Source organism: Hemicordylus capensis, chromosome 10, assembly GCF_027244095.1.
Source record: "Hemicordylus capensis ecotype Gifberg chromosome 10, rHemCap1.1.pri, whole genome shotgun sequence".
In the NCBI taxonomy this organism is placed as follows: domain Eukaryota; kingdom Metazoa; phylum Chordata; class Lepidosauria; order Squamata; family Cordylidae; genus Hemicordylus; species Hemicordylus capensis.
The window spans coordinates 20,280,065-20,293,884 of NC_069666.1; the positions used below are offsets into that span (position 1 = coordinate 20,280,065).

General features: G+C 46.0%; 1 protein-coding gene across 1 annotated transcript in view; it reads right to left on the bottom strand.

Annotated features, from left to right (window-relative positions):
- Positions 1 to 13,820, bottom strand: part of MAN2C1 (mannosidase alpha class 2C member 1) — a 41,385-nt gene that overhangs the window by 1,293 nt on the left and 26,272 nt on the right. Inside the window, exons 16-25 of the mRNA XM_053272329.1 lie at positions 12,374 to 12,541; positions 11,151 to 11,233; positions 9,451 to 9,545; positions 8,615 to 8,719; positions 5,333 to 5,489; positions 4,774 to 4,917; positions 3,032 to 3,141; positions 1,637 to 1,716; positions 1,025 to 1,170; positions 121 to 224 (exon numbers count right to left, since the gene is read on the bottom strand). Coding sequence (XP_053128304.1) covers positions 121 to 224; positions 1,025 to 1,170; positions 1,637 to 1,716; positions 3,032 to 3,141; positions 4,774 to 4,917; positions 5,333 to 5,489; positions 8,615 to 8,719; positions 9,451 to 9,545; positions 11,151 to 11,233; positions 12,374 to 12,541 — 1,192 coding nt within the window. The remainder of the gene's footprint in view (positions 1 to 120; positions 225 to 1,024; positions 1,171 to 1,636; positions 1,717 to 3,031; positions 3,142 to 4,773; positions 4,918 to 5,332; positions 5,490 to 8,614; positions 8,720 to 9,450; positions 9,546 to 11,150; positions 11,234 to 12,373; positions 12,542 to 13,820) is intronic.

A 13,820-nucleotide genomic window follows, 5' to 3' on the forward strand; every position in this document is an offset into this window, starting at 1 on the left:
TCTGGTTCCGGCTCGTGCCTCTGGCGCTCCCTCCATTCTCTTCTCATGCCTGCTCGTGCTTCCTGACCTGGACTCTAGCCCTGACTAGCCTTCTGGCCTCTGAGTGTGCCCCATACTCACATGACCGCCTCTTGGACTGGGAGGCACGTTTGGAGCCAGGCGACCACAGTACTGCCGTGCGACTCGTATAGTCTGACAACCAGCGCATCTTCCCTGTCTTCAGCCTGGAGGAATCAAAGGCAAGAGCCAGTTCATAGGAAAACGGGAAGCTGCCATATGCTGAATCAGACCATTGGTCTAGCTAGCTCAGGATTGTCTACACAGACTGGCAGCGGTGTCTCCAAGGTTGCAGGCAGGAATCTCTCTCAGCCCGATCTTGGAGATGCCAGGGAAGGAACTTGGAACCTAGATGCTCTTCCCAGAGCGGCTCCATCCCCTGAGGGGAATATCTTACAGTGCTCACACATCAAGTCTCCCATTCATATGCAACCAGGGTGGATCCTGCTTAGCTAAGGGGACAAGTCATGCTGGCTACCACAAGTTGTTGGACTACAACTCCCATCATCCCCAGACGTGGCCTCTGTGGCTGAGGAAGATGGGAGTTGTAGTCCAACAACTTCTGGAGGCCCAAGGTTAAGAAACCCTGCCCTAGATTTTCGGGTTGGTCTTTCCCAGCATCACTTGGAGATGCTGCCATGGATTGAATCTGGAACCTTCTGGCAAAGCAGATGCTCTGCCACTGAGAGATGACTCTCCCCCTGTCTCTTGACCACTCCAAATCCTGCTCCACACCCCATCCTGCTATTTCTGGCTTCTATGATGTCATCGCTCTCACACCCCCAAGTCCGTCTTCACAGCCTTAACAATGGCAGAAACCTGCTTTAAGAAGAGACGAAATCAGAGGATATCAAGATCCCATCCAAACCTCCCATTTGAAAGTGAACCATAAATCAATTCAGGCAAGGGTGACACGGGACTCGGCCTACAACGTGTGACATGGGAATCCTTTTCCTCCGGCCCTTACCCGCTTCACAGTCTCCAAAACAGCAGCCGGGGACGACACAGAGAACCCGCTCCAGGATGGATGTTGCCCCAAGATGTTCGGCACCGTGTGGAGAGGGAAGTTCAAGTTATACGCTTGCTGGATCACGCCTGCCTCCTGGAAGGAATCTGCACAGAAAGGGGAGGAGAGCCGGTCTTGGGGCAGCAAGCATGGATGATCCCCTTTGCTAAGCAAGGTCTGCCCTGGTTTGCATTTGAATGGGAGACTACATCTGTGAGCGCTGTAAGCGATTCCCCTTAGGGGATGGAGCCGATCTGCATGCAGAAGGTTCCAAGTTCCCTCTCTGGCATCTCCAAGTTAGGGCTGGGAGAGACTCCTGCTTGCAACCCTGGAGATGCTGCTGCCAGCCTGTGCAGACCATACTAAGCTAGATGGACCAATGGTCTGACTCAGTATAAGCCAGCTTCCTGTGTTCTTATGAACCAGAATACATTTGCAGTACAGGCACCACTGTGGTCTGTACAGCCCTGAGTGACTCCTCCTTGCCTCCCATCCATACTTGAAAGAGGCTGTTTGAGTCCTTTAGGAAGACTCCCCTTGTGCTGCTTAGGAGGACGGGTTCTCTGACCTTACCCAGATGAGGCATCACTGCATAGGTAAACTGATGGCGTCCAATGTCTGCCGTGGCATCGGGGGACTTTGGCGCTCTTAACCTTCATGGGAGAAAGGAACAAAAATTACACACTACATTTTCTGAACTGTATACATTGTGGAAGCCACCTAATGGCACAGCAGGGAAGTGACTTGACTAGCAAGCTAGAGGTTGCCGGTTTGAATCCCCACTGGTCTGTTTCCCCGACTATGGGAAACACTGATATCGGGCAACAGCGATACAGGAAGATGCTGAAAGGCATCATCTCATATTGTGTGGGAGGAGGCAACGGTAAACCCCTCCTGTATTCTGCCAAAGACAACTACAGGGCTCTGTGTTGCCAGGGGTCGACGCCGACTCACTGGCACACTTTACCTAATATTTTTGTATATTATTTTGTCCTGGCTTTGAACACTTTGTATGTCTTATTGGGCTAGGTTTATTGTGGTGTTGTTTGTGGTTTTATTCCCAACCTTCATTCTCTGGTCTGACAAAACACAAGCCCAAAAAGCTCCATAGTTTGCTCCGCGGGTCCCCCATGTGCCCAGGCATGCCCCCCAAAGGACAAAATGGCCCCCCAAACATGAGAAATCACAGGGAAAGGTCCTTTTCTCCCAGGAAATTATCCACAAAAAGGCTGCTCCTCTCTCAAGACAAAATGGTGGCAGAGATACACACACCCATTACTAATTGCTGTTTAATCCCAACACACATCTTTTGTTCACCATCCTTTATGTAAAATCGGCAAACTTTCATACATGCACATAACTAGAATACAAAACACACAAATCTGTGTTTTATTTAACATATTTCTATACTGCCCAAGACTTATGTCTCCGGGTGATTTAAAATCAAACACCACAAATTTAAAAAATTAAAACGTTAACACATTAAAAAAATTAAATTTAAAACAAATTAAAAACCTGTAAGTCTAATTAATTTGTGGATTCCACTTGGAGCTAAGAAACGTGCTGCCTTCTTGAGAAGTGAGATGCCAAACCAGATAACCCATAATTTCCAGGCTAAGCTAGTGTGTTATACTGGTTAGAACAGGGGTGGGCAAACTGGGCCCACCAGGTGCTGTTGAACTACAACTCCTATGATCCTCTGTGGCTGGGGATGATGGGAGCTGTAGTTAACAGCTGGAGGGCCTCATTTGTCCACCCTTGGATTAGAGTGTTGGACTAGAACTGGGGAGGCCTGAGTTCAAATCCCTCCTGAGCCATGAAACTCATTGGGTGACTGTGGGCCAGTGTCTCAGCCTAGCCTACCTCACAGGGTTGATGTTCAAGGTTTTATTTATCTTCACAACACTCTGAGCTCCTCAGAGGAAGACGAGACAGAAACATAAAAAATAAATATATGAGTGAACTCACAGGGAAAGGCTCATCACGTTGCCGTGGACGGAGCAGCCATACTTGCAGTCGTTCAGCAGCGCAACCCCAAAGCCATGCTCAGAGAAATCCATCCATTTGTGGCTCCACACCTCCAAAAAGGAAGCGGCAACACTGGTATTAGGCAATCGTTCCCTAGAGATTATTTATGTTTCCGCAGGTCTCATCCAGACCAACGCTGGATGCAACCAATCAGAGCATTTCACAACCATTTCCCCCAATCCCCTCCTTCCCCCAGAGTCCCTCAAAAATAGGTCCCCGAGGGCTGGGAAATCCTTACGGTCATGCATTGGAAGCAGCAGAGAGAAGGGGTGGGGAGAGAATTGGGGGAAATTGCTGGGCACACAAAATATTCCAACGCAAGTACAGTCTTAAATCTGGATAATACACAGCATCTCTTCAAATCCATACTTCTGGTGGGCACATGGGACAGGGCCTTCACTGTGGTGCCTCCCTCCTTGGGGAACTAGCTACCCCAAGTCATTCAGCTGGTTCCCTCTTGTGGTAGCAAGCATGAATTGTCCCCTTTGCTAAGTAGGGTCCACCTTGGTTTGCATTTGGATGGGTGCTGTCTGCTATAAGATATCCCTCTTTGGAGATGGAACCGTAACTCAGTGGAAGAGCATCTGCTTTGCATGCAGAAGGTCCCAGGTTAAGCCCCTGGCAGCGTCTCCAGGAAGGGCTGGGAAAGACTCCTGCCTGAAACCTTGGAGGAGCCGCTGCCAGTCAGTGTAGAGAATTCTTATGGACCAACAGTCTGACTCCGTCTAAGGCAGCTTCCTATGTGGTCTTTTAAAAATGCATTTTTTCCAGCTGGCTTTTCTCACTGTTGGCCGAGGTGGACTTTAGTTCTCTCTAGTTGTTTCTAGTTTTTGGTATTCCATATTTGTGTAGCGTTATGGTGTTTTATTGTACAAAGTTCTTTGTACCATAAAAATAACTTTGTGTTTTATTGTATTTAGAATACTTTCCAGTAGGCTTATGAGATCACCCAGAATTCCATATGTGTGTCCCCGTTTGGTTCCCCCTCTATGAACTTTGCAATGGCTGGACCAATAGGAACCAAATCGGGTACCATGGTAGGGACACACTGACTGATTGATTAAGTGCCATCAAGTCGGTGTCGTCTCTTAGCGCCCACATCGATAAATTCTCTCCAGGATGATCTGTCTTCAACTTGAACTTTAAGGTCTCTCAGTGGTGCATTCATTGGGGACACACAGGGACACCTCCATGGCATAGTTTGTGATGATGTTATCCACCCCAATTCAAGATGGTGGACGTGTAAACTTTTGAAGCACAAGTGGACTTACTTGTGAACTGCCTAACAGATTTGGACCAAATTTAATCCAGTTGTAGGGATAGTGAAAGGAAAGTAGGCAGATTAGTTCTTACTTAGAACAACTTATTTTATCCTCTAACTGTATTTTTGTTTCATTTTTGTCAGCTGCTTTGGGATACGTGTGAAAAAAAATTTTTTTAAAGAACCAACCAATAAATGTAGAGCAGCCAATGAGAAACAGGAAGATTAAGACTGTTCTTTGCTTATGCATCACCCGACAGGACAGAATTAGAGACTCCATCTCCTACGCCCAAACCGACTGGAATCTACGGTGTCCTTCAGAACAAGTAGTAGTCAGGGTTATGCTGTGGCACTACAAGAATTCAACCTAAGCACATACAGCAGCTTTGCCGGGATCAGTCCCTCTGGAGCAGATCCTCACCTCAAAGCGTGCCCAGTCCCAGGACGTGTTCCAGTGAGTTGGCCTCTGCAAGTGGCCAAACTGAATTTCATAGGTTGCCACTGGACTCCGAACCATCACTGGAAATTCCACCTTGAGAAACTTGTGGGCTTCATTCCAGTCAACCTGTGGACAGCAATATTAAGAACATAAGAACAACCTTGCTGAATCAGGCCCAAGGCCTATCTAGTCCAGCATCCTCTTTCACACAGTGGCCCACCAGATGCCTCTGAGAAGCCCACAGGCAAGAGCTGAAGGCAGGCCCTCTCTCCTGCGGTTGCTCCCCTGCAACTGAGACATCCTGCCTCTGAGGCTGGAGATGGCCTATATCCCTCAGACTAGTAGCCATTGATAGACCAGTCCTCTATAATATTTAGAGGGGTCAGACTCTAGTTCAGTGGCAGAGTTGAGTGGACAAACAGGGTTCACCATAAGAATCTGAGACCTCTTGCTAAAGCAGTGTGCTGCTAGCTCCTAGGTTACTACCCCACCTCTGCCACCCTCTTGCCTGTTCTTTGCTCCTCCACAGGCCCCGTCAAACCTGAGTCTGGAAGCGGATGCATGGGCTCATCGCTTCCAGGATAACCTCTTGGGTGAGCACGCTCTTCCCACCGATTTGCAGGGAGAATTTCACACTGCCTCGTAGTGCCCCCAGCAGCACAACTTCTAGGGGTTTAAGGAGATGCGTGATGGGTTTCCTGGAAGAGAGAGTTATAACAACATTGATTGAGAACCCTATGCTGGAGAGTGGAGGGAAGGGATGGTTTCGCCCAAGCCCAAGTGGAGTTTTTTCTCCATGTGATTGAGGACAAAAGCATAAACACTGGCCGATAACAGGGCTTCTCAAACTCAGATGTTGTTGGACTTCAACTCCCATAATCCCCAAGCCACTAGCCGCCTAATGGCACAGCAGGGAAATGACTTGACTATCAAGCCAGAGGTTGCTGGTTCAAATCCCTGGTGGTATGTTTCCCAGACTATGGGAAACTCCTATATCAGGCAGCAGCGATATAGGAAGATGCTGAAAGGCATGATCTCATACTGCGCGGGAGATGGCAATGGTAACCCGCTCCTATATTCTACCAAATACAACCACAGGGCTCTGTGGGCACCAGGAGTCAACTTCGACCTGATGGCACACTTTACCTTTAATCCCCAGGCTGGCCCAACAACATCTGGGTATCCAAGCTCCATAACTTCAAGCCTACACAGTCTCTGCTAACTGCCTAGAAGCCTTGTTCTCTGTCACGATTCTGGACATACCCTTCCATGTTTTTTTATTCCCAAACCAAGCACTTAAAGCGAGGATGAAATAATATACAAAATATACAGCAATACTTATTCCAATATACATTTAGTAAAACTTAGCAAAACATTTCTTTGCTACAAGCAATCTAAAGATCTCAGGATATATTGTGAAGAGGAGAGTTGGGCTTGTGGTAGCAAGCATGAATTGTCCCCTTTGCTAAGCAGGGTCCGCCCAGGTTACATTTTATATAACACACTTGTATACCACCCAAAACGCATGTCTCCCATTTGAATGGCATTACATGTGTGAGCACTGTAACATATTCCCCTTAGGGGATGGGGCTGCTCTGGGAAGAGCATCTGCATGCTTGTATGCAGAAGGTTCCAAGGTCCCTCCCTGGCATCTCCAAGATAGGGCTGAGAGAGACTCCTGCCTTAAACCTTAGAGAAGCTGCTGCCAGTCTGTGAAGACAATACTGAGCTAGATGGAACAATGATCTGACTCAGTATATGACAGCGTCCTATGTTCCTAAGATTGTGTGTGTGCGCGTGCATGTGTGCTCTCTCTATCTCTCTCCACATATGCATATACATATATGTGCCCAATGTAGGTGTTTCCCATAGTCTGAGAAACATACCAGCGGAGATTTGAACCAGCAACCTCTGGCTTGCTAGTCAAATCATTTCACCGTCGCACCCAATAATATTCATTCCAATAAATAATATTGCTGGTTCAAATTCCCGCTAGTATGTTCCCCAGACTATGGGAAACACCTACATTGGGCAGCAGCGATCTAGGAACATGCTGAAAGGCATCATCTCAGACTGAGCGGGAGATGGCAATGGGAAACCCCTCCTACTAAAGATAACCAGAAGGCTCTGTGGTCGCCAGGAGCTGACACCGACTTGCCGGCACACTTTACCTATATTTTGTATATTATTTTGTCCTGGCTTTGAGCACTTTGTGTGTCATATTGGGCTAGGTTTATTGTGTTGTTCTTTCTGGTTTTATTCCCTACATTCGTTCTCTGGTCTAACGAAATGCAAGCCCAAGAAGCTCCATATTTTTCAAAGAATCTCAACCTAAATCACATGAGAAGTGCCATACCAGGTTAGACCAGTCCCATTCTGTCTACTGGAAGCAGCTATCCAGATGCTGTTGGGGCCAGAACAAGTCCACAAATCCATCATCATGGGGCTGTAACTCAGCGGGGAAGCATCTGCTTTGCATGCAGAAGGTCCCAGGTTCAGTTTCTGGCAGCATGTCGAGGCAGGACTGGGAAAGGCGCCTGCCTAAAACCTTGGAGAAGCTGCTGCCAGCCAGTGTAGACTATAGTGAGCTAGGGGGACCAATGGTCTGACTCAGTATATGGCAGCTACCTATGTATAGACAATACTAAGCTAGATGGATGCCTATCAAGATGCCGGCATCTCTGAATATGGTCATGTTTCTGCCTATAATGGCCCGAACAAATACAGCCTCATTGATCTCTATGCCCAATTCTAATCATTTATAAAACCCATTTATGCTAGCAATGAAATAACATCTGGTGGTGATGAATCCCATTGGTGCAAAGCGTGTGATTACAAGCATATCTATCTGTTATGCATGTTCAGTTGCCAGACTTGGGTCCTAGGGCATGGTCTAAAGCAGGGATTCTCAAACTTGGGTCCTCAGGTGTTATTGGACTTCAACTCCCATAATCCCCAGCCTCAGTGGCCTTTGCTTGAGGATTATGGGAATTGAAGTCCAATAACACCTGAGGACCCATGTTTGAGAATCACTGGTCTAAAGGCACAATACAGCCACCCCACTGAAGCTAAGGGGGTCTTGGAGTGGTCAGTGCCTTGATGGGAGACTCACCACCTTTGTGGATGAGGCTATGGCTCAGTTGTAGAATGTCTCTTTGCATGCAGAAGGTCCCAGTTTCAATTCCAAGCATCTCCAGGTAGGGCTGGGAAGGACTCCTGTATGAAACCTTGGAGAAGCCACTGCCAGTCAGGGCAGACAATATTGAGATAGATGGACTAATGATCTCATTCAATATTAGGCAGCTTCCTATATTTCCAGCTTCTTCATAGAGAGGGGGAGAATTAATGAAATACTCCCTGCAAAGAGATGTTCTCCACTGTCATTTTTCTAGAGATGTGCACGAAACCAATTTTTTCTATTTGTTTCGAATTTGAATCGAATCCGAATATTCATTTTGAATTTGAATCAAATTCAAATCTGGTCCAAAAATTGATTCGATTTCAAATCCGACCCTGTTTTGGTGCCTTTTTTTAAAAAAACCAATCAGGTGGCCTGAATAGTTTTTTAAAAGTGCCAAACGGCTCTCGAATCAAATTCAAATCAAACTTCGAAAATTCAGTTTGAATTGCCCTTTTAAGGGGTGATTTGATTTGGATTTGAATCACCCGAATCACCCAGATTCGGGTTGAATCTATTCAAACTCAAATTGATTTGCACATCCCTACATTTTACTGTTGGCCACAATCCCAAGAGACACAAAGATTTTCTATGGCACACTAACCAGATAAGCTAAATTGTAGCAGTACAGTGCCAGGCACCCACCTGGTTTCTAGGTGATAATCCATGACGTCCCAGGCATCCCAGTACAATGGAATGTCATCAAATATCACAAACTGGTTAGCAGGGCAACCTTCAGGAATGGACTCTCTGAAATGAAACACACAGAACACTCAAGGAATGGCGCAGCACAGGGATATTAATATTAGCACCTGGGTCCAATTTAAGGGGTTGGAACTAGCCTTGAAAGCATTTAACAGAAATTATTTAACATAAGAGCACTTCTGGATCAGGTCAAAAGTGCATCTAATTTGGCTTCCCACGAAAGCCGATTAGATGGTGGCAGAAAGCCCACTCCTCGCTTCCCAGAAACTGGATTCACTGGTAGAATGCTTCTGAGTCTGGAAGTTCTCTACAGTCATTATGGCTTTTGATAGATCTCTCCTCTGTGAATTTGTTGAAACTCCTTTTTAAATGCATCTGAGCTGGTAGCCATCCTTGTGTGTTCTGGCAGCTAAATCCATAAAATGAATTATGTTCATTCATAAATGAATTATGCATGCATACCAGTCTTCTCCCATATGAACCTCCCCTACTAGGGTTCACCAACATTATGTCCATTTTGCAGCTTGCAGGGATGGGTACTGAGGCCAGTGGGGAAGTAGTGCCTTATTTAGGAGTGCCTAGTGACTATCATGGCAGAAGTAAGATTTGAACTGGGATTTCCGAATTCACAGCTTAATCAGACACATCTCAAATCCAGCTAGGTGAATTCAGAATAAGGTCTCTGTTGTTACGTGTTTTAGCCTATGATCTACCATCAAACAGTTGGGATCAGATACAAGTCCTAATACAATAATCAATATTTGATTTTAAATTACCTCTTGGAATGCGTCAAGCAAAGTGAGGTCACACGTCCCATAGGATCCAAGTTGACTTGGAGGATTCCATTTTGCATGGTAACAGAACCATCAGTCTGAAGAGAAAGTTTGCAAGAATGAACTAAGATCCTCAGATTCCCCACATTAACCACACCGTCTCAAAGCTTCAGAAACAATTACTCTGCATGGGGAGGGCTTTATCTTGCTAGAAATTGGTTTCAATCCACATGGGAAGCAGAAATAAAGGAATGGGTGGAAGAAAAGATGCTCCCATATTTCTCTGGGCCCAGACATACTCTTGGATGCAACATACTTACTTCTAAATAATACCACTAGATTATTTAACATTTTAGTAAATAAGAACAGCCCTGCTGGATCAGGTCCAAGACCCATCTAGACCAGATCCTCTTTCACACAGTGGCCCACCAGATGCTTCTGAGAAACCCACAAGCAAGAGGTGAGGGCATGCCCTTTCTCCTGCTGTTGCTCCCCTGCAACTGGTATTGAGAAGCATCTTGCCTCTGAGGCTGGAGGTGGCTTACAGCCACCAGACTAGTAGCCACTGATTGACCTGTCCTCTATCAATTTCTCTAAGATCTTTTTAAAGCCATCCAACCCCCTGCTAACTGAGCAAAGAGACACCTTTTAAAGTGGTGATTCTCTTATATTTAGCAGGGGGAGAGCAACTGGCCCTATCCAGCCCCAGCACAGCATCCCTCCAGTGTCTGGTGCTGGTATCTGCCTTATGTTTCTTTTTAGATGGTCAGCCCTTTCAGGACAGGGGACCATTTTATTTATGTATTATTTATTTCTCTATGAACTTTGGTTGAAGAGCAGTATATAAATATTCTTCGTTGTTGTTGTCGTAGTGGCCATCACCACATTCCTTGGCAAAGAATTCCATAGATCAGTGGTTCCCAACCTGGAAGACTCTAGATGCTGCTGAACTACAACTCTCAGCATCCCCGGCCACAATCAACTGGAGCTGGGGATGCTGGGAGTTGTAGTTCAGTAAATCTGGAGGAACCCAGGTTGGGAACCACTGCCATAGATTAATTATGCGCTGTACTCAACACAGGAGTACTTGCCTTAATTCCTCTCAATGTAATCCAAGAGTTTTGGGAAACTGACTACATATACCTTTTCAGTTTTTAAAAAAAACTTCTCCAGAAAAAAAGGGCAGGGAGGGAAGCAATCATAAATACATACCACATTAAAAAAAAAAAAAAAAAACGCAGAGGAAAAAGCAGCAGACAAACCACACCCTTAAATCAACAAACTCCCAAAGGCTAGGGGTGTGCATAAAACTGTCTGCCAAACAATTTTTTTTAAATTAAATTTGTTCGCAAACCACCACCCCCGCCCTGGATGAGTGGGAGGGTCTGGTGCCAAACCTGGGTTGGTGGGGTTCATTTCAACACCAGACTGAACCGGTTTGATGTCGAACCTGTTTGCACATCCCTACCAAAGACCTGACAAAATAAAAACATCTTCGCCAGACTTTGAAAAGCAAAAGGTGGAACCAGGAGCAGGGTTTCATCTATGGCTCTCAGTGCTCAAGCAAGCATATGGGAGAAATAGCATGTCCACATCCATTTTGTTTCTGCTTAGAGTGGGGCATGAATTCTGCACTGGGACAGAGATCAATAGCTTTCTTCTGCAACAGGAGATACTCACGTTTTCTGATAAAAGCATCTCACCTCTTTGGTCACTGTCACGGGATGTAGAGGAGTTAATAGATCTTGGACGACACAGAAACCCATGCTGGGAACCGTCACCAAAGCTGGAATTAAGAAGTACAAAGAAGGAAGAAATGATGTCTCTCTTTTAAAATAAACTGGAAGTAAAGTAAAGTAAAGTTGCGCCGTCAGGTCGGTGTCAACTTACTTCTATAAAAATTAAGACAGATGCAGTTCTCATAGGAACATAGGAAGCTGCTTCCTACCAAGGCAGAGCATTGGTCCATCTATCTCAGTATTGTCTACACCGGGGATTCTCAACCTTGGGTCCCCAGATATTATTTATTTAGTACATTTAGTATTGGACTTCAACTCCCATAATCCCAAATCCCAAATCCCAATAACCTTTGGTTGGGGATTATGGGAGTTGAAGTCCAGCTATATCTGGGGACCCAAGGCTGTGAACCCCTGGTCTACACCAGTGGTTCCCAACCTGGGCTCCTCCAGATGTTGTTGAACTACAACTCCCAGCATCCCCAGCCAAACTGTAGTTGGGGATGCTGGAAGTTGCAGTTCAGCAACATCTGGAGGAACCCTGGTTGGGAACCACTGGTCTACACAGACTGGCAGTGGCTTCTCCAAGGTTGTAAGCAGGAATCTCTCTCAACCCTATCTTGGAGATGCTGCCAGGGAGGGAACTTGGAACCTTCTGCTCTTCCTAGAGCAGCTCCATTCCCTAAGGGGAATACCTTGCATTGCTCACACATCAAGTCTCCCATTCATATGCAACCAGCGCAGACCCGGCTGAGCTATGGAGACAAAACATGCTTGCTACCACAAGACCAGCTCTCCTCTCCTGTTGTTGGACTACATCTCCCATCATCCCCATCCACAATAGCCAAAGGCCATTACAGACTGAACGTGTTCTCAAAGTCAGGTCCCCAGATGCTGCTGGACTACACCTCCCATCATCCCCAGTCACAATGGCCTTGGTCACTGTGGTAGGGGATGATGGGAGTTGTAGTCCAGCAATATCTGGGGACCCAACCTTGAAAAGCCGTCGCTCAATCTGCAAAGCAGAAGCAATCATAATCTTCTCACAAAATTATTGTGAGGAATCTGTAATTACAAACACTTGGCACATTAAAACGTGCATCATAATAAGCTAAATAGCACTGAAATGAAATGGAATTTGCTTCTGACTGTCTTGCTTGAATTATACTGGATTGGAGCATTTTCAGCACCTAAAGTCTCTGTTCCTCCAGGACTCATTTTGGAGACAACTTCCGTCCGTTCCCATGGCAACGTATTGACAACAAGGATGCTTTTACTTGTCAGACCACTGGCCATCAGGTCTCCAAAGAGGGACTGCACAGCATCTTTCAGCAAAAGAGCGCCAGCACTGCAAATTTCTGAGGAGGGGGGAAAATGGAATTTCTATTAAGGAGGAGATCTGCCTATCAAGAGTGAGCTAAAGCACAAAAGACAATAGAAATGGAAGTCTGTGCTCTGGAGGCATTAACATCTGGAAAGATAGCACACATCCAAAACAGGAGAGGCTAGAAGAAGACTATTTTAATTATCACCCAAGTAAAGAAATCATTGTTGATTGATCTACATGTTTTACCTTATTTGCATGATAAAACATGAATAACTATAAAGGAAGAAGCATACTGTTGTGGTAAGCATCATCTCGGAAGAGCACTTCCTCCTACACAGGAGAAACTGGCCAACATCTGTACTAAATGGCTCAATGAGAGTTCTACTGAAATTAAATCAAAATCAAAGCAATCTTTATTAGGGTCTTTGACCAGCATAAAGTAAGTTATGTTAGATTACATTGGATTGCGTATGTAATACATACATAAAATGGCATAGAAATGGTGATTAAAATCCCAAAATCCTCAGCTCCTGGTTTCTCTTCGGACTGTATACATCTTTTACTATTGAAATCAAGTAGTCCTTTTACTATCAACCTTAGTAGTTAGAGTGCTGGACTAGGACCGGGAAGACCTGAATTCAAATCCCCATTCAGCCATGATACTTGCTGGATGACTCTGGGCCAGTCATGTATCTCTCAGCCTAACCTACCTCACAGGGTTGTTGTAAGGATAAACATAAGCATGTACACTGCTCTGGGCTCCATGGAAGAAGAGCAGGATAGAAATGTAAATAAAAAATGCAAAATAAATAAATAAATACTGAAATCAAGTAGTCCATTAGAGTAACTCCTGAGTAACTTAGTCCGGATATCAGCCAGTATCCGAGGGTTGTTAGCATCATCATCTTGTTGTTAAACTACTGTATATGAATGTTAATAACAACAACAACAACAGTCACAACAGTTAACGTAGCAAAAGGGTGAGAAGATGGTTCCTTGTCCCAAAAAAGAAAATCTATATACATATTTCTCCTGGGTGTGCCAGGGAAAATGCGTGCCGGCAGCCCAGCTGATTGGCTGGGCTGTGGAGGCACCTGATTGGCTGGCACACCAAGGAGGAGGAGAACTGCCCGCCTGCGAGCCAGGGCCGCTGGTGGGCCCGGCTTGGCGACGGGTGGTAGCCGCGGGCCCGGCCCGGCTGTGGCGAAGCAGTGGTGGGCCCAGCCGAGGGCCGAAGTGGTGAGGCAGCTGGGCGGCGGGCCCCGATATCGGGGCAGAAGGTGGGGGTGGGGGGAGAGGTGGCTGGCCTG